General features: G+C 39.9%; 1 protein-coding gene across 8 annotated transcripts in view; it reads left to right on the forward strand.

The window, feature by feature from the left end:
* svila (supervillin a) overlaps positions 1 to 19,253 on the forward strand; it is a 340,124-nt gene that overhangs the window by 258,486 nt on the left and 62,385 nt on the right. For 4 of the 8 annotated variants that reach the window (XM_072576065.1, XM_072576066.1, XM_072576070.1 and 1 more), the window contains one exon: positions 15,337 to 15,484. In XM_072576065.1, the coding sequence (XP_072432166.1) occupies positions 15,337 to 15,484 (148 nt within the window). Of the gene's footprint in view, positions 1 to 3,739; positions 3,818 to 4,699; positions 4,769 to 15,336; positions 15,485 to 19,253 lie in introns of all 8 variants that reach the window. The other 4 variants (XM_072576067.1, XM_072576068.1, XM_072576063.1 and 1 more) reach the window with 2 other exon arrangements.

The raw sequence follows: 19,253 nt of genomic DNA on the forward strand, positions 1-19,253 counted from the left end.
GCTTCCACCACCACAATTGGCAACACATTCCATGCATTCACAACTCTCTGCATAAAGAACCTATCTCTGACGTCTCTTCTATACCTTCCTCCTAATATCTTAAAACTATGACCCTTGTGCCATTCAATCCTGCCCTGGGAAAACCGCTATTGACTCTATCTATGCCTCTCATTACCTTGAAATGATTCGTAATGATTGTAATGCTGTGAGTTGAGAAGTAATGCTCCTCCTTCCAACTTTTTGCCATTGAAATTCAAACATCCTTCATAAGAAGAATTCTTCGATGCATGTTACATTCTTATAGGGCAGAATAAGCCCATGCATCTACATTGGAAGTGCCTTTTGTCCTACCTGTCCCCTTAATGTAACAGCATCCTTGGTTGTAATGATTATGAAGCTTTGATGTTCACTTACTTGTTTATAAATTATACCAAAGGAGGATGGGAGAAGACTGTGTGATTGTTCTACATAAAGTTTGAGTATGTATAAATGTTTGATGGGTTATTTAGTCAAACTTTGACATTAACTGGGTTTGAGATTTAGTGCTGTAAATATTTAAAGAAATGTTAGCTTCAATTTTGTAAAATATTGAAGCCATCTGTGAATAAAATTAATGATGTTGGGATATTCATCGCAAGTTTTAGTTGGAGCTGAAGGCAGCAGCTACAATCATTATCCTTTCAAATGTTAATTGATCACTCCAGTTTTTGTATGATGACTACAGGTGGAGAGAGAAGGTAAGCAGAGCCAAGGAGATTTCACTGTCATTTGAGTCAGAGGTTTTCTCTCAATTACTACTCAATTGGGCATTGCACATTACTTTTTTTTTGCCCAGGAGTTGTCTATATTCTTAATTCTTGTGTGAGTGCTGCATTAGCAGTGACATCTCTCTTTATGGTTTTCCAGACCTTTGTCCCGGTATTTCCTCCTTATTCTGTTACCACAATTGTATATACTTTAAGAAATTCCAGTAAAGGACACTTATTCTGCTCTTGTGTTACAGGTTACACATTTTTAAAAAATGAACGTTTATCTGGCCGGTTGGTGGGGGGGGTAGGTAGGGGGTAGGGGGAGGAATGAGTGTTATAAAAATGGTATTGATTTTTACTTTTCCTGATACTGATTTCCATATGATTCTTCAGATTGTTTACTTTAAAGAAAGAGTGCCAGCTTGTTGTTTCCCTGAACCCATACAGAGTCACACAATGTCCTTATCTAAATTTAATAAACCATTCTGCTGCTGATTGTAAACTTATACTTATGTAAGTAGTCATGATTTGGTTTTGGAGTTTTAAACACAAGGTGAACTATTAGAAGAGTTAAATAATTATTTACAAGGGTTTGATGGCTTCAGCTGTAATATTTTTTATTTTCTGGCAGAAAGCTTTCCAAATAAATTAGGTGAATTATGTGCCTTTTAATGAAGGTTCATTCTTCATATGGAGAGCATCTTTCCTTGCGGGAGATTCTGGAACTAAAGATCACTACTTCAATGACAAGGGCTCACCTATTTAAGACCAAGATGGGAAGAAATTATTCTCTAATGGTCAGGTGTCTTTGGAGGGCTCATCAAAGAGGAGTAGAAACAAAGTCTTCAAATCATTTTTGAGTCAGAGGTAGATTGTTCTTAAGCAAGGGGTTGAAAAGTTACAGCGGATGGAGGAGAGTGGGTTTGAGGTTACAATCAGATCAGCCATGGTCTGATTAAGTTGCACAGCAGGCCTGGGCTGAATGGCATACTTCCCCATGTTTGTATGTTCATCCACTTGAAATAATTTGTAGCTATTAAAACTATACCAATGAAGAATGTACTGCTGAATACTAAAAAGGTATTGTAAATGAATTGACCCATTTTCTGAAGAACTCTGTGACAAGTAACCACTTGGGAATGCTTTGCTTTGATCTCTTAGAAACTGCAGTTGAAATGTGGCACAGTAATTTTGGTGTACAATTGTTAAAATAGTTATACGCACAATTGGGAAAGCTGTAACTTGTCTCACTATGCATCGGAGAGGAATTCTTGAAAATGGTAGTTACATCGACATTTGACTCTGATCAAATATAAAATATTGGAATGAACATATGAACTATGGACATAGAAAAAAAAAAGAGTTTGCATAGAGTGCCTCAAACCTGATCAGATATTCAATAACATCATTTAATCTATACATCATCTGGATTTATCGGTCATTGGTGCATACAGCTTAGTCCCCTTACCTCATGAGCAGTCTGCTGATATCCATCTTCACTATTTCAAGTGGTGCAGTAACCATATCTTTTGTGATGAGTGAATTCGATATTGCAGGTGCCTTTTGTTTAAAAAAAAGTGTTTTTTGACTTCAGTCCTGGCTATAATGTTAAGCTTGTGCACTCATGTTCCAAATACCTCGTCAGAGGAAATGGCTTCTCTGCATCTCCTCCACTAAATCTTTTTGTCATTTTTGAACAACTTCATGGGATCCCCCCGGATCTTCTAAATGCCAGGAAATATGAAATAAATTGAGTTAATGTGCTTTCATAATGAAATTGTTGAAACCCAAGTATAATTCCTCACAGCACTCAACATTGATTTTTTTTTGTGTGTGTGCATTTACCTTAATTTGTGAAGTACTCTTTGAGGTGAGGATGCAACTTCACTGTAAATGGAGAAATTAGTATTGATTTGAAGTTATTTTAATGCTGTGAAAATGCAAGAAGCAACCTTTTGCTAATCAGATAAATATTCACTCCAGTTCAGTAACAATGGGAGATATCTCTGCCCTCGCTGAGTAGCATGTTTGGAGGCAGGGAGGGTATTTAATCAGCACAGTGCGGTGGGTGTCTTCCTACCATCTTCTGACCTCCACCCTGATTTAAGTCCAGGCCTGGAAGGCCCATGTTAGACTCTTAAGGTTCACTTGCGACCTATAAGTGGACAAATAATCATTTTCAGGGCCTCGTCCCATTGTCGTAATGTAAACCTGCTGCAGGTGGGTTAGTCGTCATGAGACATACACAGCAGATAAACCTGTGCAGACTGGCTGATTCCTGAGTTTGCAAGCTATTCTTAAACAGGGAAACATCGATCTCTTGCCAGGTCTACAGCTAGCAGGTGAGAGCCCTGTCACTTCTACAAGGCTTACCCAAGGTTTGCTTTCACAAGAATTTGGTTATTTTCTCAAAGTTATTATAGCTATCGCCATTAAAATGTTGCTGCAGTTTTGTGCTTATAAGTTCTGCTTTAAAGCTTGGCTGTATTTGAAAAGTTTTTATATGTACACCTGTCAAATATTGTTGGCCTGCTTTAACTGGATTAATAGTAAGTGATTCCTTTGGAAGTTGCTGTGTTTTGACTGAAAGCAGATTTCATTATCATTATTTTAAAAAATCACAGTTTGAATGAAAAGGGCCTTCACTCGGCGGAAAATGAGTAACGGTTGTTTATTCTTTCTTCAATGTAATGATACGGTCAGCACTGTGGAAGTTGCCTGTGCTGTTTGCTAAAGTGTCTTGTGAAGTTCTGTGCTGTTGCCAGTTTAAATTTGAGTTAATAGTAATAAATCTCTTAGTAGCTATAATTTTGCATGTCTGAAGAAATCAACAATGCTGCTGAATGTATTTTTGGTAGTAATTGGTTAATGTGTCTTCGTACACCTTGTGCCATAATATTTGATTTAACTGTTAGTGTGTCCAAGGATTTCTTTCTCCATTAAGCCTTTTTTTCTTATTTCTCTTACTCTGCATTTGCTCATGTCTGTAGGAACCTGTTTATTCTTCTACTTATTCTCCTGTCCTTTCTGCTGCCCATACATGTCAGTACATTGTGCATAGTAACCAGGTGAGCAATGGGTTTTCACCCTTTGCATGAGGTAAAATGCACTCCTGCTACTGAATATTTCAGCATTGCTACCTTTTGGCCACATTTTTTGAAAGCTTTGTAGATATCAGCTATGAAAATATCCTTTTCCATTTGAGCTGATGGTTAAGTTTGACTATATAATTAGAATTCTTTTCAACAAGCATAGTCAGTAATCGCCAATAGAATCACAATGTTGCTGTTTTATATACTGCCAAAGAACCGCATTAAATTGTTATAGCTTTACTCTCACCAAAGTTTGAAAATGTAAGAATTTCTCAATTTACATGCAAAAAGTTCAAATTAAACTGACCCTGCCACATTATTTGCAGAACCAAGTCAGATATTCAGAATTTTATAGTCAATGGAAAATTGTTCTGTTTGCTTTTTATTGCATGAGCTGCATTTGTATAATTTAAATGGTCAAGACATTATCCTTACTATTACATACTGAGATGAATAGCTATTATTTTGACATCCTGAAATCTACCTCTGGTAATTACCAAAAATTGTATAATTGATCAGTTGTCTTTCACGTCAGTGCTTTTGCGAGAAAACAAAGTCCTATGTTTCTAAGTTGTAAACTTACAAGAGTTTGCCACACTAAATTTGAATTGTAAACATTCAACTTTGTTTTAGGAATAAACACAATATTATTAAACAGTTAAAATTAATTTTTGGAAAAAGTAACTATTTAAATTTTCACATTTTTTGAAATGAGATTTTTTTTTAAAGCTTTTGAAAACGTTTGAGCTTTGATCCTGCTCGATTATGCATATGGCTGAGTTGTTTGATCTTGCTACCTCTACTTTCTGCAACCCATTTTTTCTGTTCTATTTTCCACTGTTCTTTTCCTTTTTGAAGGTCACTTGTGGTAGTCCCAGGAAAACAAGTCCTCAGCTATATGATGAGCGCCATCCTTGGAGGTGGAAGGTGAAACAACACATATTTGTGTTATAGAAGTGTTATTTTGGCATTTCTAATTTTCTTTTTGAAGAAGGATTGCATGTGTGGAGCTATACTAGCAACCAAAACTAAACCCGGGCAATCGCAGCAAGATCTCTGCACCAAATTTAAAACTCATTTTTCTGGTCAAGCCAAGTTGTTTTACAAAAGTAACTCTGTTTCATAAATTCCTATACTGGCTGTAATGAATATTGCAATGATATTTTACACTATTCCAGTTCTGAAAATTGTCATGTTATCCATCACAGCAGGTGAATACTCATCTGAGAATTGCAGATATCGGTGTTTCATTAAAGATCAAATTTTGTTTAAATTTAAATGCAGCACTGTTCTGCTGAATGTAGTGCATATCAAATAGGCAGAAAAAAACTAACAAATAGGAAAGTACTATCGTGATGAAATAGTGACCCACTGTTGATAATTACTGCACCGAACAATTCTCTTGAAGTATAAGAAATTGAAACCAAAATAGGCCCAAGGCCCCATCAGACCTACTTTGCCATTCAGTAAGATTGAGTTTCAATTTCAACATCAAAACCAATTACCATGCTATTGCTTCATTCTCTCTCTACCCAAAAACCTAGCAATCTGCGTCTCCTTGCCTGAGACACTTGACCTCTAGTTCCAGACTCTCCAGCAGGAGAAACAACATGGTAGAAACTAAAGTATCTACTGTGTGAAGCCTTCCTAGAACTTTTTACCTTTCATTTTATTCATCGGTGCCCTAAGAATATAGCCCCATTCTACTCAATCTCTCCACACAGGAAAACTTCCACGTCCCAGGAATCAGTCTAGTGAGCCTCTATTGCAACTCTTCTAAGGTAAGTATATTCTTCCTCGGGAGGAGAATAAAACTGGGTGAAGTTCTGTAGGTGTGATCTTCTAAAACTCTGTATAATTACAGCAAAGCACTCTTACTCAAGGGCTATTTGCAGAAAAGTCAAACTTAGCATTTACCTTCCTAATTGCTTGCCATATGGCATCAGGTTTCTAGTATTATCATGTAAATAGGAAAAGAAACATGCAATCGACGAGGAACAGAAGTCACATTCAACCGTATTAGGTTCCTGAAGTTACCAATTTAATATCAAAGCTGAAATATCTTGAAGTTAAAACCTCACTGGTTCTCTTAAAACAGTCTCCATCTCTACACTGATGCTCATGAAGAATACAGTGTTTTGTACTTTAGAGTAAAAGTCAATTAATTCAAGCAAGAGAAAAATAAAATGTGAAAAAACTGAAGATTTGGGTTTTGTGATGAAAACAAATTTAAAAGTATACATTTCGAGGAGTTCTTTGAAAATTATAAGGAATGGGGTTGAGAGAGGGAAATGGATGGGAACTCTGAAGGTTTAGTGAACAGTGGCCAGTATTAGAAGAGAAAGAAGACTATGTTTAATCCTCTGTTAAAGGAGTATGCACAAAGTCTTGAGTAAAGAAAATTACTGACGAACAATGGGATTAAGCTTTGAAGGGACTTGGGTATGAAAATGAAAAATTTCCATTTGCTGGAACACATTGAAGTTTGGACAGTTTATGGGTAACTTGGAATATTAGAATTTGAAGCTGGGGATGTGGTCTGTGACTTTTCTCATAATACTAGGAAAATAAATCGCTAAAAGAAAATTGAAATTGCAAAGATGAGGAAGGAAATAACCTTTGTGGCAGAGCAGAGTGAAACTGAATGTTGAATTGGCAGTTTACCCAAGGTGCTGTGTTTCCTGCATCACTATCAGGTAGTGATGTTCCCAGCCCTAATCCTTCAGATTGATAACCTTCCTTCAGAATGGTTTTATACAACAAAGAACAAAGAAAGCTTACAGCCCAGGAACAGGCCCTTCAGCCCTCCAAGCCTGAGCCGATACAAATGTAATGTCTAAACCTGTCGGTCAATTTCTAAGCATCTGTATCCCTCTACTCCCCACCTACTCATGTATTTATCTAGACACATCTTAAATGAATCTACCGTGCCTGCCTCTACCACCTCTGCTGGCAACGGTTTCCAAATGCCCACCACCCTATGTGTGAAGTACTTACCGCGTGTATCCCCCCCCCCCCCCCCCCCCCTTAAACTTTCCACCTCTCACCTTGAAAGCGTGACCACTCATTATTGAATCCTTCACCCTGGGAAAAAGCTGGTCCCTATCCACCCTGTCTATACCCTTCATGATTTTATAAAGCTCAATCAGGTCCCCCTCAATCTCCTTTTTTCTAATGAAAACAACCCTAACCTACTCAACCTCTCTTCATAGCTAGTACCTTCCATACCAGGCAACATCCTCGTAAACTTTCTCTGCACCGTCTCCAAAGCGTCCACATCCTTTTGGTAATGTGGCAACCAGAACTGTACACCGTATTCTAAATGTGGCCGAACCAATGTCTTGTACAATGTTAACATGACTTGCCAGCTCTTATACTCGATGCCCTGTCCAGTGAAGGCAAGCATACCATATGCCTTCTTGACCACTCTATCCACCTGTGCAGCAACCTTCAGGGTACAATGGACCTGAACTCCCAGATCTCTCAGCTCATCAACTTTTCCCAAGGCTCTTCCGTTCATTGTATAATTCGCTCAAGAATTAGTCTTGTCTAAATGCATCACCTCATATTTGTCTGGATTAAAAACCATCTGCTACTCTTCCGCCCAACTCTCCAGTCTGTCAGAGAATACAGGAGGATATAGATAGCCTCTTGTGCTTTCTGCTACTCCACCAATCTCCATCTCTACACTGATGCTCATGAAGAATACAGTGTTTTGTCATCTGCAAACTTGCTGATCATACTAACAGTGCCCTCTTCCAGATTATTTATGTATATTACAAACAACAGTGGCCCCAACACTGAGCCCTGTGGAACACCACTGGTCACCTTTCTCCATTTTGAGAAACTCCCTTCAACTACTACTCGTTGTCTCCTGTTGCTCAACCAGTTCTTTATCCACCTGGCTAGAACACCCTGCACACCATATGACTTCACTACGTTTGTCAATAATGTCATTTACCATGATATGTGCATTAACAATGAGACTAATGCCTGAGATTTCCAAATGGAATGCTGTTATCTTCATTCTATACCATTGAGCAATTTTAATTACTAGAACCAGAAAGAAAATGTTCATCTGTAAAGTCGTACCATTAGGAAATTTCATAGCAAACCAGTTACAAGGAGTTTTATTAAGCTCCTTTCTTTTTCCCAATCTTTGTTACTTCCTTAAGTGGTAGTTTAGGTACATACATTTAGTTTTGAAATAAGATTGCGTGGAAATCCTGAATTAACATTATAGGATAGTCATTGATGCAGTATGGCTTTGAAGCCAGGTGTTAAACTTTATTAGATTTTTGGTTTTGTTCACTCCGAAAAGCAAGTGTCTCTAATGTCACTTGATATGTTCTTTAGAAAAAGTCATAAATAAAACTTTATTGCAATCTTTGAAGAATTACTTTTTCTTAAAGAAAAACTTCAGTTGGTTCTGCTGGAAGCATTTATTATTCCTCAAACGTGTTTCCTTGTTCAATTCAAAGATTAAATTTTGTGCCAAAATTTGTAGACTTTAGTAACCTTTCCCGCATTCTCAGACAACCCATGTTACACTATGTTCGGAAATGTTTTAGAATTTGCTTTCTTTTACATATTTATAAATCCTAGACAATGTTCAATATGATGCATAATCTCAACAATTTTAGATAAATTAATGGATAAAGGCAGTCTTCTATGTATATATAGTTTTGCAGACAGGAGATTATTGAAAAGCAAAATTGTAACTTCAGGTCCTCTCTTTTTTAAAACAAAGAGTCAGAGTTGATAAAAGGAAACAGGAGAACGGGAGAAATATCAAACAGGTATTTTCTCTGTCCTTGATATAGCAGACTGATAGAACTTGCCCAAAATACTTGAAAATCAAGAGGCAAAATGGAGGAAAGAAATTAAAGCAATGACTATCATCGGTTAAAAGATCCAAGGAAAACCATTACATTGGAAAAGCCAAAAACTCCAGGACTGGCTATTAACATATTCCATGCAATGGCTGCAGAGATTTTAGAAATGTTGGTTATACTCCTGCAAAATTCCAAAAATACAGGAAATTTCCAGTGGATTGTGAAGTAGCAAATGTAACACAATTATTCAAGAGAAGGAGGAGATGGAAAGCAGAAGCTGTAAGCCAGTGAACCTAACAAATGCCATGGAGAAATTGCTAGAAACATTATTAAGATGTTAAAGCATGATGCTTAGAAAACCATAATGTGGGAACAGGCAACATCCGCATGGTTTTTTGAAAGGCAAATGTGGTCAACGTTTTTGTATTCTTTGAGAAAGTAACAAGCATTGTGGATAAAGGGGACTCTGTAAATGATGTATTCTTCGATTGACAAAGAGCTAAATGGTGTTTGCGGCAACATATTAACATGGATTAAGGAATGGTTAGTCAATCAAAATGGGGTGAAAGATTCATAGAGTCGTACAGCATGGAAACAGACCCTTCAGTCCAACTAGTCCAGGCCGACCATGTTTCCAAACTAAACGAGTCCTGCTTGTCTGCATTTGGCCCATATCCCTCCAAATCTTTGCTATTCAAGAACTTATCCAAAAATCTTTTGAACATTAGAAGTGTACCTTTCAGGGGCAGCACAGTGGCTCAGTGGTTAGCACTGCTGCCTCACAGCACCAGGGTCCCAGGTTCGATTCCAGTCTTGGGCGACTGTCTGTGTGGAGTTTGCACATTCTCCCCGTGTCTGCATGGGTTTCCTCCGGGCGCTCTGGGCCCACAGTCCAAAGATGTGCAGGTCAGGTGAATTGGCCATGCTAAATTGCCCGTAGTGTTAGGTGCATTCGTCAGAGGGAAATGGGTCTAGGTGGGTTAATCTTCGGAGGGTCGGTGTGGACTCGTTGGGCCGAAGGGCCTGTTTCCACACTGTAGGGAATCTAATCTTATATCTTAAAAAAAACTCTTGCAATCTTATGTTACTAGCTAGCTTACTCTCATTTTATATTCTCTCTCACCTCGTTGCTTTTTTCGTTTTCCTCTGCTGGCTTTTAAAGACTTCTCAAACCTCTGGTTCCCCATTAATCTTCAAGTTGTCTCATCCTCCCCTGAATATGTTTCTTCTTCCTTAGGATGAATTTCAGTTGTGCCTCCCGAATTTTCTCCAGAAACTCCTGCCATTGCTGCTCCACCATCTTCCCTGCTAGGTTTCCCTTCCAATCAACTCTGGTTAGCTACTGCCTCATGTCTTTATAGTTACCTTTACTCAATTGTAGTACCGTTACATCTGATTCCACCTTCTCCCTCTCAAACTGCAAGGTGAATTCTATCATATTATGGTCAGTACCCCCGAGGGGGGTCATTCACCTTAAGCTCCCTAATCAAGCCTGCCTCATTACACATCACTAAGTCTAGAATTGCTTGTTCCCTAGTGGGCTCTATCAGAAGCTGCTCCAAAAAAGCTCATAGACATTCCACAAATTCCTTTGTTTTTCAGGATCTGCTACAACCTGGTTTTCTCAGTCAACATGCATATAGAAGTCCCTGTGATTATTGTAATATTGCCTTTCTTATAAGCCTGTTCTATCTCCAAATTTATTTCCTACATTCTGACTACAGCTCGAAGGCCTGTACATAACTCCCACCAAGCTCTTCTTCCCTTTGGGATTCTTCAACTCTACCCATTCAGATTCTGTGCCTTCCTAAATAATTTCTTGCTATTGATTTAATTTCATTTTGTACTAACAAGACAACTCCGCCTCCTGTACCTATCTTACTGTCCTTTCAATGGGATGCATATCCTTGGATATTTAGTTCCCAGCCCTGAATCCCTTGTGATCTCTGCAATGCTCACAACATCATACCTACCAGTGTCAAGCTGTGCTACATGCTTATTTATCTTGTTTCATATACTGTGTGCATTTCAGCACAATACCTTCAGTCCTGCATCGACCACTTTATTATATTCGTCCCCTTATCTGCCATGCTTGAAGTTCAATTCATGACCCTCTAACCAATTGCTTGCCCTGAAGACATTAACAACCTCTCCTGAGTCCTCCCCCTTTTTAACTTCCTCTATAATTTTCCATGCAACTGCATTGACCTACCCACCATTTAGGTTAAAGTCCAATCCACAGCTTTATTTCTGTGATTCACCAGGACTCTGGTCTCAGCATGATTCAGGTTGAGCCAATCCCATCAGAACAGCTCCCTCCTTTCCCAGTATTAGTGCCAATGTCCCATGAATTTGAACCCAATTCTCCCACACCAGTTTTTGAGTCCTACATTTATCTCTTTAATCTTGTTGATCCTGTGCCAATTAGCTTGTGACTCATCTAGTGATCCAGAGATTTTTATCCTTTTGTTTCTGCTTTTTAGTTTTGCCCCTAATTGCTCCCACAGAAGAATCTCTTTCCCCTTTCTGCCTGTATCTTTGTTACCTATGTGAACCATGGCAACTGGATCTTTCCCCTCCCACTCCAAGTTCCTCTGCAATCCAGATAAGAGATCCTGAACCTGTGCACCAGCCAACAACTCAGGCCTTCGGGGATCTCAATCCTGGCCACAGAAGAGCAACTATTCCCCTGACTCTACTATCTCCGATTACAACTACATTCCTCTTTTCTCCCCTCTCCTGAATGCTCCCTGTGTCATGGTGCTATGGTCAATTTATTCATCCTCCCTACATCCCTCTCATTCATCCACACAGAGAGCAATAATCTCAACCTTTTAAACAAGCTCAAGGGCTGAGGCTCCTTCAGCTCTACTTTCTGGATCCCTCTACCTGCCTCACTCATATCACACATTTCTGGCCCTGACCACTGACCAAATTAAAGGTAGTTAATCTAAGGGGTGTAACTGCCTCCTGAAACACAGCATCAAGATAACTCTCCTCCCTCGTGTTGCAGTGTTTAAAGCTTAGACTCCAGCTCAGCACCCCTGAGCCAGAGTTCCACTTGCAACCATCGCTAACTACAGATGTGATCACTGTGAACCACGTTTGATTTGATTTGTTTTATTATTGTCAGATGAATCGAGATACAGTGAAAAGTATTGTTTTGTGGGCTATACAGGCAAATCGTACCTTACATAAGTATATCAGAGTAATAGAACAGAATGCAGAATATAATGTTATCGCTATAGAGAAGGAACAAGGAAAGGTTAACTCTAAAGTATAAGAGGTCTGTTCATAAGTTTGATAGTAGTAGGGAAGAAGCTGTTCTTGAATCTGTTGGTATGTGTTTTCAAACTTTTATATCATCTGCCTGATGGAAGGATGTGGAACACCAACTCCTATATCATGCGGGTTTAACACATCGCCTGGCCCAGCATCTCTATTTTAATTACCTAGTTCTTCATTTGGTTTTTAAAATCCTACTGGCCTTTTATCTTGTATTCTATTTGACCTATTTGCCTTTAATCTGAAAGTAATCTAGAATAGATTGTCAAATTAGCAGCTATTACCAACTAATGAACTTCAGGTTTTTCTATGATGTCACCTTTGTTTTGTGCTGAGCCCCTGATCCAAGGCTTCAATTTATCCTGTTAAATAAGAGCCTTACAAACTACAATATGAAACGTTAAATACAAAGCACTTCTTCCCCTTTCACCAAATTCCAATAGTGCCTCCAAAGGCCCTGAACTATATATCTGCTCAGGCTGTGTCCTACTCTGGCTGTGGTCTCTCCTTCCTGACTGTGGGAAGCTTACTGATCTATTTACTGTTTAAAGGAAGAAAGAATGAAGAACTCAGTGGCATGAATTGCAAAAGTTAGTACACAGATACAGCAAACCATTCGAAAGGCAAATGGAATGTTGCTATATATTAAGGAAAATGGGATGGACAAGTCGGGGAATTTACTGCAGATGTACAGAGTCTTACCAAGACTACATTTGTTTTTTTATATTCTTTGAGATGTGATCTAATATTTGGTGCATGTCCTTAATTGCTCTTGAACAGAGTGGCTTTCTCGACCCTTTGAGTTCGATTAAATGTGAACCATATTGCTGTACATCTGGAGTCACCTGCAGGCCAAAGCAGTTAAGGGTGGCAGATTTCCTTCTGCCAAATGATTTTCCTTCCCTAAAGGATATCACAACATTTATTTATGGATTCATTGTCACCTATACAAAGACTAACTTTTATTACTTGAATTTAAATTCCACCAACTGCTATCGTGGTAGTTGAACCCTTCTCCCCAGAATGTTAAACAACCAATATCAAAGAACTGTGGGTACTAGAAATCTGAAACAAATCAGAACCCTTCTGAAGAAAGGTCAGTGTACGCAAAATGGTAACTTTGCTTTCTCTCCATAGATGCTGCCAGACCTACTTTGTTTTTCCAGCAATTTTTATTTTTGTCTCCAGAGCATTAGGCTGGCCCTGTGACATGACCATAGCACTGCCTACAGTTTTGGGTTTTGTTCTTGGAAAAAAATACAATTGCATTAAAGCAGTTCAGAGAAAATTCACTCAGCTCACTCCTGGGATGAATAATTTTGAACTGAGGTGGTGTTGGCCTAGTGGTATTATGGCTGGACTGTTGATCCAGAAAATCTGGAGTTTCTGGGGACCCAGCTTCGAACGCCACCATGGAAGATGGTGGAATTTGAATTTTGTTTTTTTTAAAAAAAATCTGAAATTAAGAATCTATTGGCAACCATGAAACCATTGTTGTTTATTGGAAAAGACCGTTTGGCTCATTAACATCCTTCAGGGATGGAAATCTGCCATCCTAACCTGGTCGAGCCTACGTGTGACTCTCGACCCACAGTGATATGGTTGACTCTGAACTGACCTCTTAAATAGCTAAGCAAGCCACTCAGTTTTAGGGCAGCTGGGAATGGGCAATAAATGCTGGCTGGGCAGCAATGCCACTACCCACGAGTGAATTAAAAAAGCTTATTGTCAAAGTGGGGAGAAATGGTCTTAGTTCCTGTTAAACCATTTATAAGCCAACCCTCAGGCTGCTAAATTCAATGACTTGCTGAGTTTTCAAGATGCATTTGGCTTTTTGTATAATGTTAAATAGATATATGTAGTCATACAAATTGCAATAATTTCAGTCAATTACATTGCTATTATCACTACCCTGTAATTTACATGTGTGCTTTAACTTCAACTCCATCATTCAGGATATAAATATTAAGTTATTTATTAAGTTCTGGGCAACCAGGCCAAACAGAACAGCATATGCCAGAGTACTGTTCTAGCAATGTGCAGATTTTTACAGACACATGGCCTCACCTGGCCATTTAAGCATCTATAAATGTATTAATTAAAACGCTTTAGCGCAGAACCACATCTTCGATGGCATCTTGTTTTAACTATTTCTTAGGTTGACTCTGAGAGTGGGCTGAACCATTTCTATGTGATAATGGAAATGGAAGGATTCTGAGAGCTTTTTTTAAAGCAGTAAATACAAAGCTGCCAAAAGAACATAGTCCCTGTCAGTAAATGTTGAGGAATGGGAAAGTTGAGAAAGGGAAAGAGCGAAGGAAGATTAAAAAAAACTTAAGCATTATTTGGAAAAAAAAGGTGAAAATGATATCACTTTCCATCTTTTCTGAATATATTGAACGATATAAGCTCCATGTTCAGTGTTTGGTGCAGAAATTTCCTGCAGTTCCCAAAAGGGGTGTTATGCATGAGATATACTGACTAAAATATTTGCTGGATTGTCATCGAGACGTTAGTGTTTTAAAGAGGGCACCCAATTTATTAATAAACATTCCTTATTACATTGCAGAATTTGTAAGTCATGATGAGAGGACAGCACAAACTTATAGCAACAAAGTTGTAGGTGCACTGATTCTACTTGCTGATTGTCTACAAATGAGCTATTTATTTTAATTTGTATGCTGATAGTTGGGTTTACGTCATGACAAAATTTTAAATCATGGTAGACAACTAATCAGTGTGCAAACATTATGATTTACATAAACTGCTTGATCATTAGTGCACTAACGCTTGTTAACAACAGCTTAAGGAATGTGTTGCGTCATGTAGATGAAGTAACCGATTCTACTGTCAGATTTATACCAATGTATTGATGCACAATGGGACTTCCATGTCATTTCTCTGCTCACACAAGAGCTGGTTTCAAAACACATTTGTTCTTGTTACTCTTGTCTGTTAATCAATATCTAAAATATGTATTCAAAACAAAACTAGAGGCTTCTTTTGAAAGTTTGGAGATATTGTGAAAAGTATGTAAATACTGACATAGCAACATAGCTACTATCAGCTGAACACCAGCTGTTTTCTACATTGGTTAAGTGGGCATGGGTAGCAAAGTTACTTGGAATTTTGCATTATGTCAACTAGACCAATCTCTTGATAAAGTTGGCAATAAATTACAGATTAATAGTGTTGTACAACATTCACTTCAAACTTCATCTATTTATTTGCAGCACTTTGTTTGGGTTGAAATCCACAATTGTGTATAAATTGTATAATAACTGTCATCTTCAATTTGACAAATCTGTCAAGCATTAGAAGCACAAAACATTGCAACCCTTTTGACCCTTAAAATATCTATTGTGATTAAACCAGAGGCTAACAGATGATGTTGAAGCACAAATGACAATAGAAGAAAGGAAACAGCTGATAAGTGCACGGGAAGAGGCCTGGAAGACTCGGGGTAGAGGAGCGTGCAATGATTCCAATCAATTTACTGTAGCTGGAAGGATGGTGAAGAAAGGTCAGTTGCTTCCTGACACTGAACAAAGAAAGTGCTAGCACTTATGTAGCACTTTTCATAACCTCAAGTATAAAGCAAGGTACTTCACAATCAATGGAGCATTGCTGAGCTGTAATCACTTTTTTTTAACGTCAGAAATCCAGCTGCCAATTTTCAGAAAATTGCAAGCTGTATTTACAGTTGCTACAGTTTTTATTTAAAGCAAGACTGATAAAGAAATTTGTCCAACAAATTGATCTCGAAGAACTCCGAAGTCTGCTATTATTTCATCAAATTGTTTATTAGATTATTGCACAATTTTTTGTTGCCTCCACATTAGAAAAATACAATGTTCTGGTTGTTGGTCACTCTCTGAGTAAAGAGCAAAATCCTGTTAGTCCCAAATTTGTCTTGACAGGTTTTTTTCATACATCCTGTTTTTGTAACCTGGTTGTTTAATTTGAAGCCCACTCTTTTCTTCCTGTGCACAGTATTTTTCACCTACCCGATTTAAGTATCATCTGTACTTGCCTACAATATAAAGTGACTTCACTTCAGAGTTCTTTGGAGAAGCTGTGAAATGTATCCCATTAGTTCAAGTTTCTTTCTGTCTTTTCCTCCTGGAATTGTTCTGTTCATTTTATGATTTCCTTTGCCTTAACTCATTTTATAATTTGTGGTAGGCCTCCTGATTAGATCCTGTCTATAGATTTGACAATTCTGCATTCATTCTCTCTTAATGTCAGTCAATATGACATGCTTTGAACAAACTTAAAAGTAAGTTTCCTCCTGTAACAAAACTCTCCAGCACCTCCAATGTGATCGATGATGCTCTCCACCACATTTCCTCCACTTCCCGCACCTCCGTCCTTGAACCCTGCCCCTCCAATCGCCATCAGGACAGAACACCACTGGTCCTCACCTACCACCCCACCAATCTCCTGGATACATCGTATCATCCTCCATCATTTCCGCCACCTCCAAACAGACCCCACCACCAGGGATATATTTCCCTCCCCACCCCTATCAGCGTTCCGGAGAGGCCACTCCCTCCGTGACTCCCTCATCAAGTCCACACCCCCCACCAACCCAACCTGCACTCCTGGCACCTTCCCTTCCAACCGCAAGAAGTGCAAAACTTGCGGCCACACCTCCCCCCTCACCTCCGTCCAAGGCCCCAATGGATCCTTCTATATCCGTCGCAAATTCACCTGCACCTCCACACACATCATTTACTGCATCCACTGCACCCGATGTGGTCTCCTCTACATTGGGGAGACATGCCGCCTACTTGCGGAACGTTTCAGGGAACACCTCTGGGACACCCGCACCAACCAACCTAACCGCCCCGTGGCTGAACACTTTAACTCCCTCTCCCACTCCGCCAATGACATTCAGGTCCTTGGCCTCCTCCATCACCAGACCCTGGCCACACGATGCCTGGAGGAAAAGCGCCTCATCTTCCACCTAGGAGCCCTCCAACCACACTGGATGAATGTAGATTTCTCCAGCTTCCTCATTTCCCCTCCCCCCACCTTATCTCAGTCCCAACCCCCAGATTCAGCACCGCCGTCTTGACCTGCAATCTTCTTCCTGACCTCTCCGCCCCCACCCCCTCTCCGGCCTATCACCCTCACCCTCACCTCCTTCCACCTATCATATTCCCAGCGCCTGTCCCCCAAATTCCCCCCACCCCCACCTTTTATCTTAGCCTGCTTGGCACACCCTCCTCATTCCTGAAGAAGGGCTTATGCCCGAAACGGCGATTCTCCTGGTCCTCGGATGCTGCCTGACCTGCTGTGCTTTTCCAGCACCACATTTTTCAACTCTGGTCTCCAGCATCTGCAGTCCTCACTTTCTCCTATGAGGAAACTTCTTCAGGTTCAGGTTTGGAAAGCACTGCCTGGAAGGGTGGTGGAGACTGGTTTCGCTGAGACATTGAACAGGATGTTAGATAAGAACAAAGAAAATTTACAGCCCAGGAACAGGCCCTTCGGCCCTCCAAGCCTTTGCCAATCCAAATCCACTGTCTAAACCTATTGCCCAATTCCTAAGCGTCTGTATCCCTCTGCTCCCCATCTACTCACGCATCTGTCCAGGTGCACCTTAAATGGATCTATCATGCCTGCCTCTGCAGGCAACGCGTTCTAGGCACTTGCCACCCTCTCTGTAAAGTATTTTCTGCGTTCATCACCCTTAAACTTTTATCCTCTCACCTTTAACACGTGACCTCTCGTTATTGAATCCCTCACTCTGGGGAAAAAGCTAACTGTGTCCACCCTGTCTATACCCTTCATGATTTTGTAGACCTCAATCAGGTCCCCCCTCAATTTCCTTTTTTCTAATGAAAACAATCCTAACCTACTCAACTTCTCTTTATATTTAGCACCTTCCATACCAGGCAACATCCTTGTAAACCTTCTCTGCACCCTCTCCAAAGCATTCACATCCTTTTTTGTAATGTGGCAACCAGAACTGTACACCGTATTCTAAATGCAGCCGAACCAAAATCTTGTACAATTTTAACATGACCAGCTCTTCTACTCAATACCCCGTCCGATGAAGGCAAGCATGCTATATGCCTTCTTGACCACTCTATCCATCTGTGCAGCAACCTTCAGGGTACAATAGACCTGAACTCCCAGATCTCTCTGCTCATCAACTTTTCCCAAGGGTCTTCCATTTACAATATAGTTTGCACTAGAATTAGACTTCCCAAAATGCATCACCTCACATTTGCCCAGATTGAACTCCATCTGCCACTTCTCTGCCCAACTCTCCAGTCCATCTATGTTCTCCTGTATTCTCTGACAGTCCCCTATGCTTTCTGCTACTCCACCAATCTTTGTGTCATCTGCAAACTTACTGATCAGACCAACAGTGCCCTCTTCCAGATCATTTATGCATATTACAAACAACAGTGGCCCCAACACCGATCCCTGTGGAACACCACTGGTCACCTTTCTCCATTTTGAGAAACTCCCTTCCACTACTACTATCTGTCTCCTGTTGCTCAACCAGTTCTTTATCCACCTAGCTAGAACACCCTGCACACCATGTGACTTCACTTTCTCCATTAGTCTACCATGGGGAACCTTATCAAACGCCTTACTAAAGTCCATGTATATGACATCTACAGCCCTTCCTTCACCCATCAACTTGGTCACTTCCTCAAAGAGCTCTATTAAGTTGGTATGGCACAATCTCCCCGCACAAACCCATGTTGCCTATCACTGATAAGCCCATTCTCTTCCAAATATAAATAGATCCCATCCCTCAGGGCCTTCTCCAGCAGTTTTCATGCCACTGACGTCAGGCTCACTGGGCTGTAGTTACCTGGAATATCCCTACTACCCTTCTTGTACAGGGGGACAACATTAGCAACTCTCCAGTCCTCCAGCACTTCATCTGTGTTTAAGGATGCTACAAAGATATCTATCAGTGGCTCTCTCGCCTCCCTCAGCAACCTGGGATAGATCCCATTCGGTCCTGGGGATTTGTCCACCTTAATATCCTCTAGCCTATCCAACACATCCTCCCTTCTTATGTCGACGTGATGTAGAGTAAACAAACTTTGACCTCTCATCTGAACATTCATCATGTCCCTTTCCTCAGTGAACACTGATGTAATCACCCATTTTCTCAGGTTCAACACACAATCTTCCTTCCTTATCCTTTAGTGGACCAACCCTTTCTAGTTACCCTCTTGCTTCTTATATATGAATAAAAGGCTGTGGGAATCTCCTTAATTCTGCTCGCTAAAGTTATTTCATGACCCCTTTTAGCCCGT

Source organism: Chiloscyllium punctatum, chromosome 8 (genome assembly GCF_047496795.1).
Source record: "Chiloscyllium punctatum isolate Juve2018m chromosome 8, sChiPun1.3, whole genome shotgun sequence".
Lineage (NCBI taxonomy): Eukaryota > Metazoa > Chordata > Chondrichthyes > Orectolobiformes > Hemiscylliidae > Chiloscyllium > Chiloscyllium punctatum.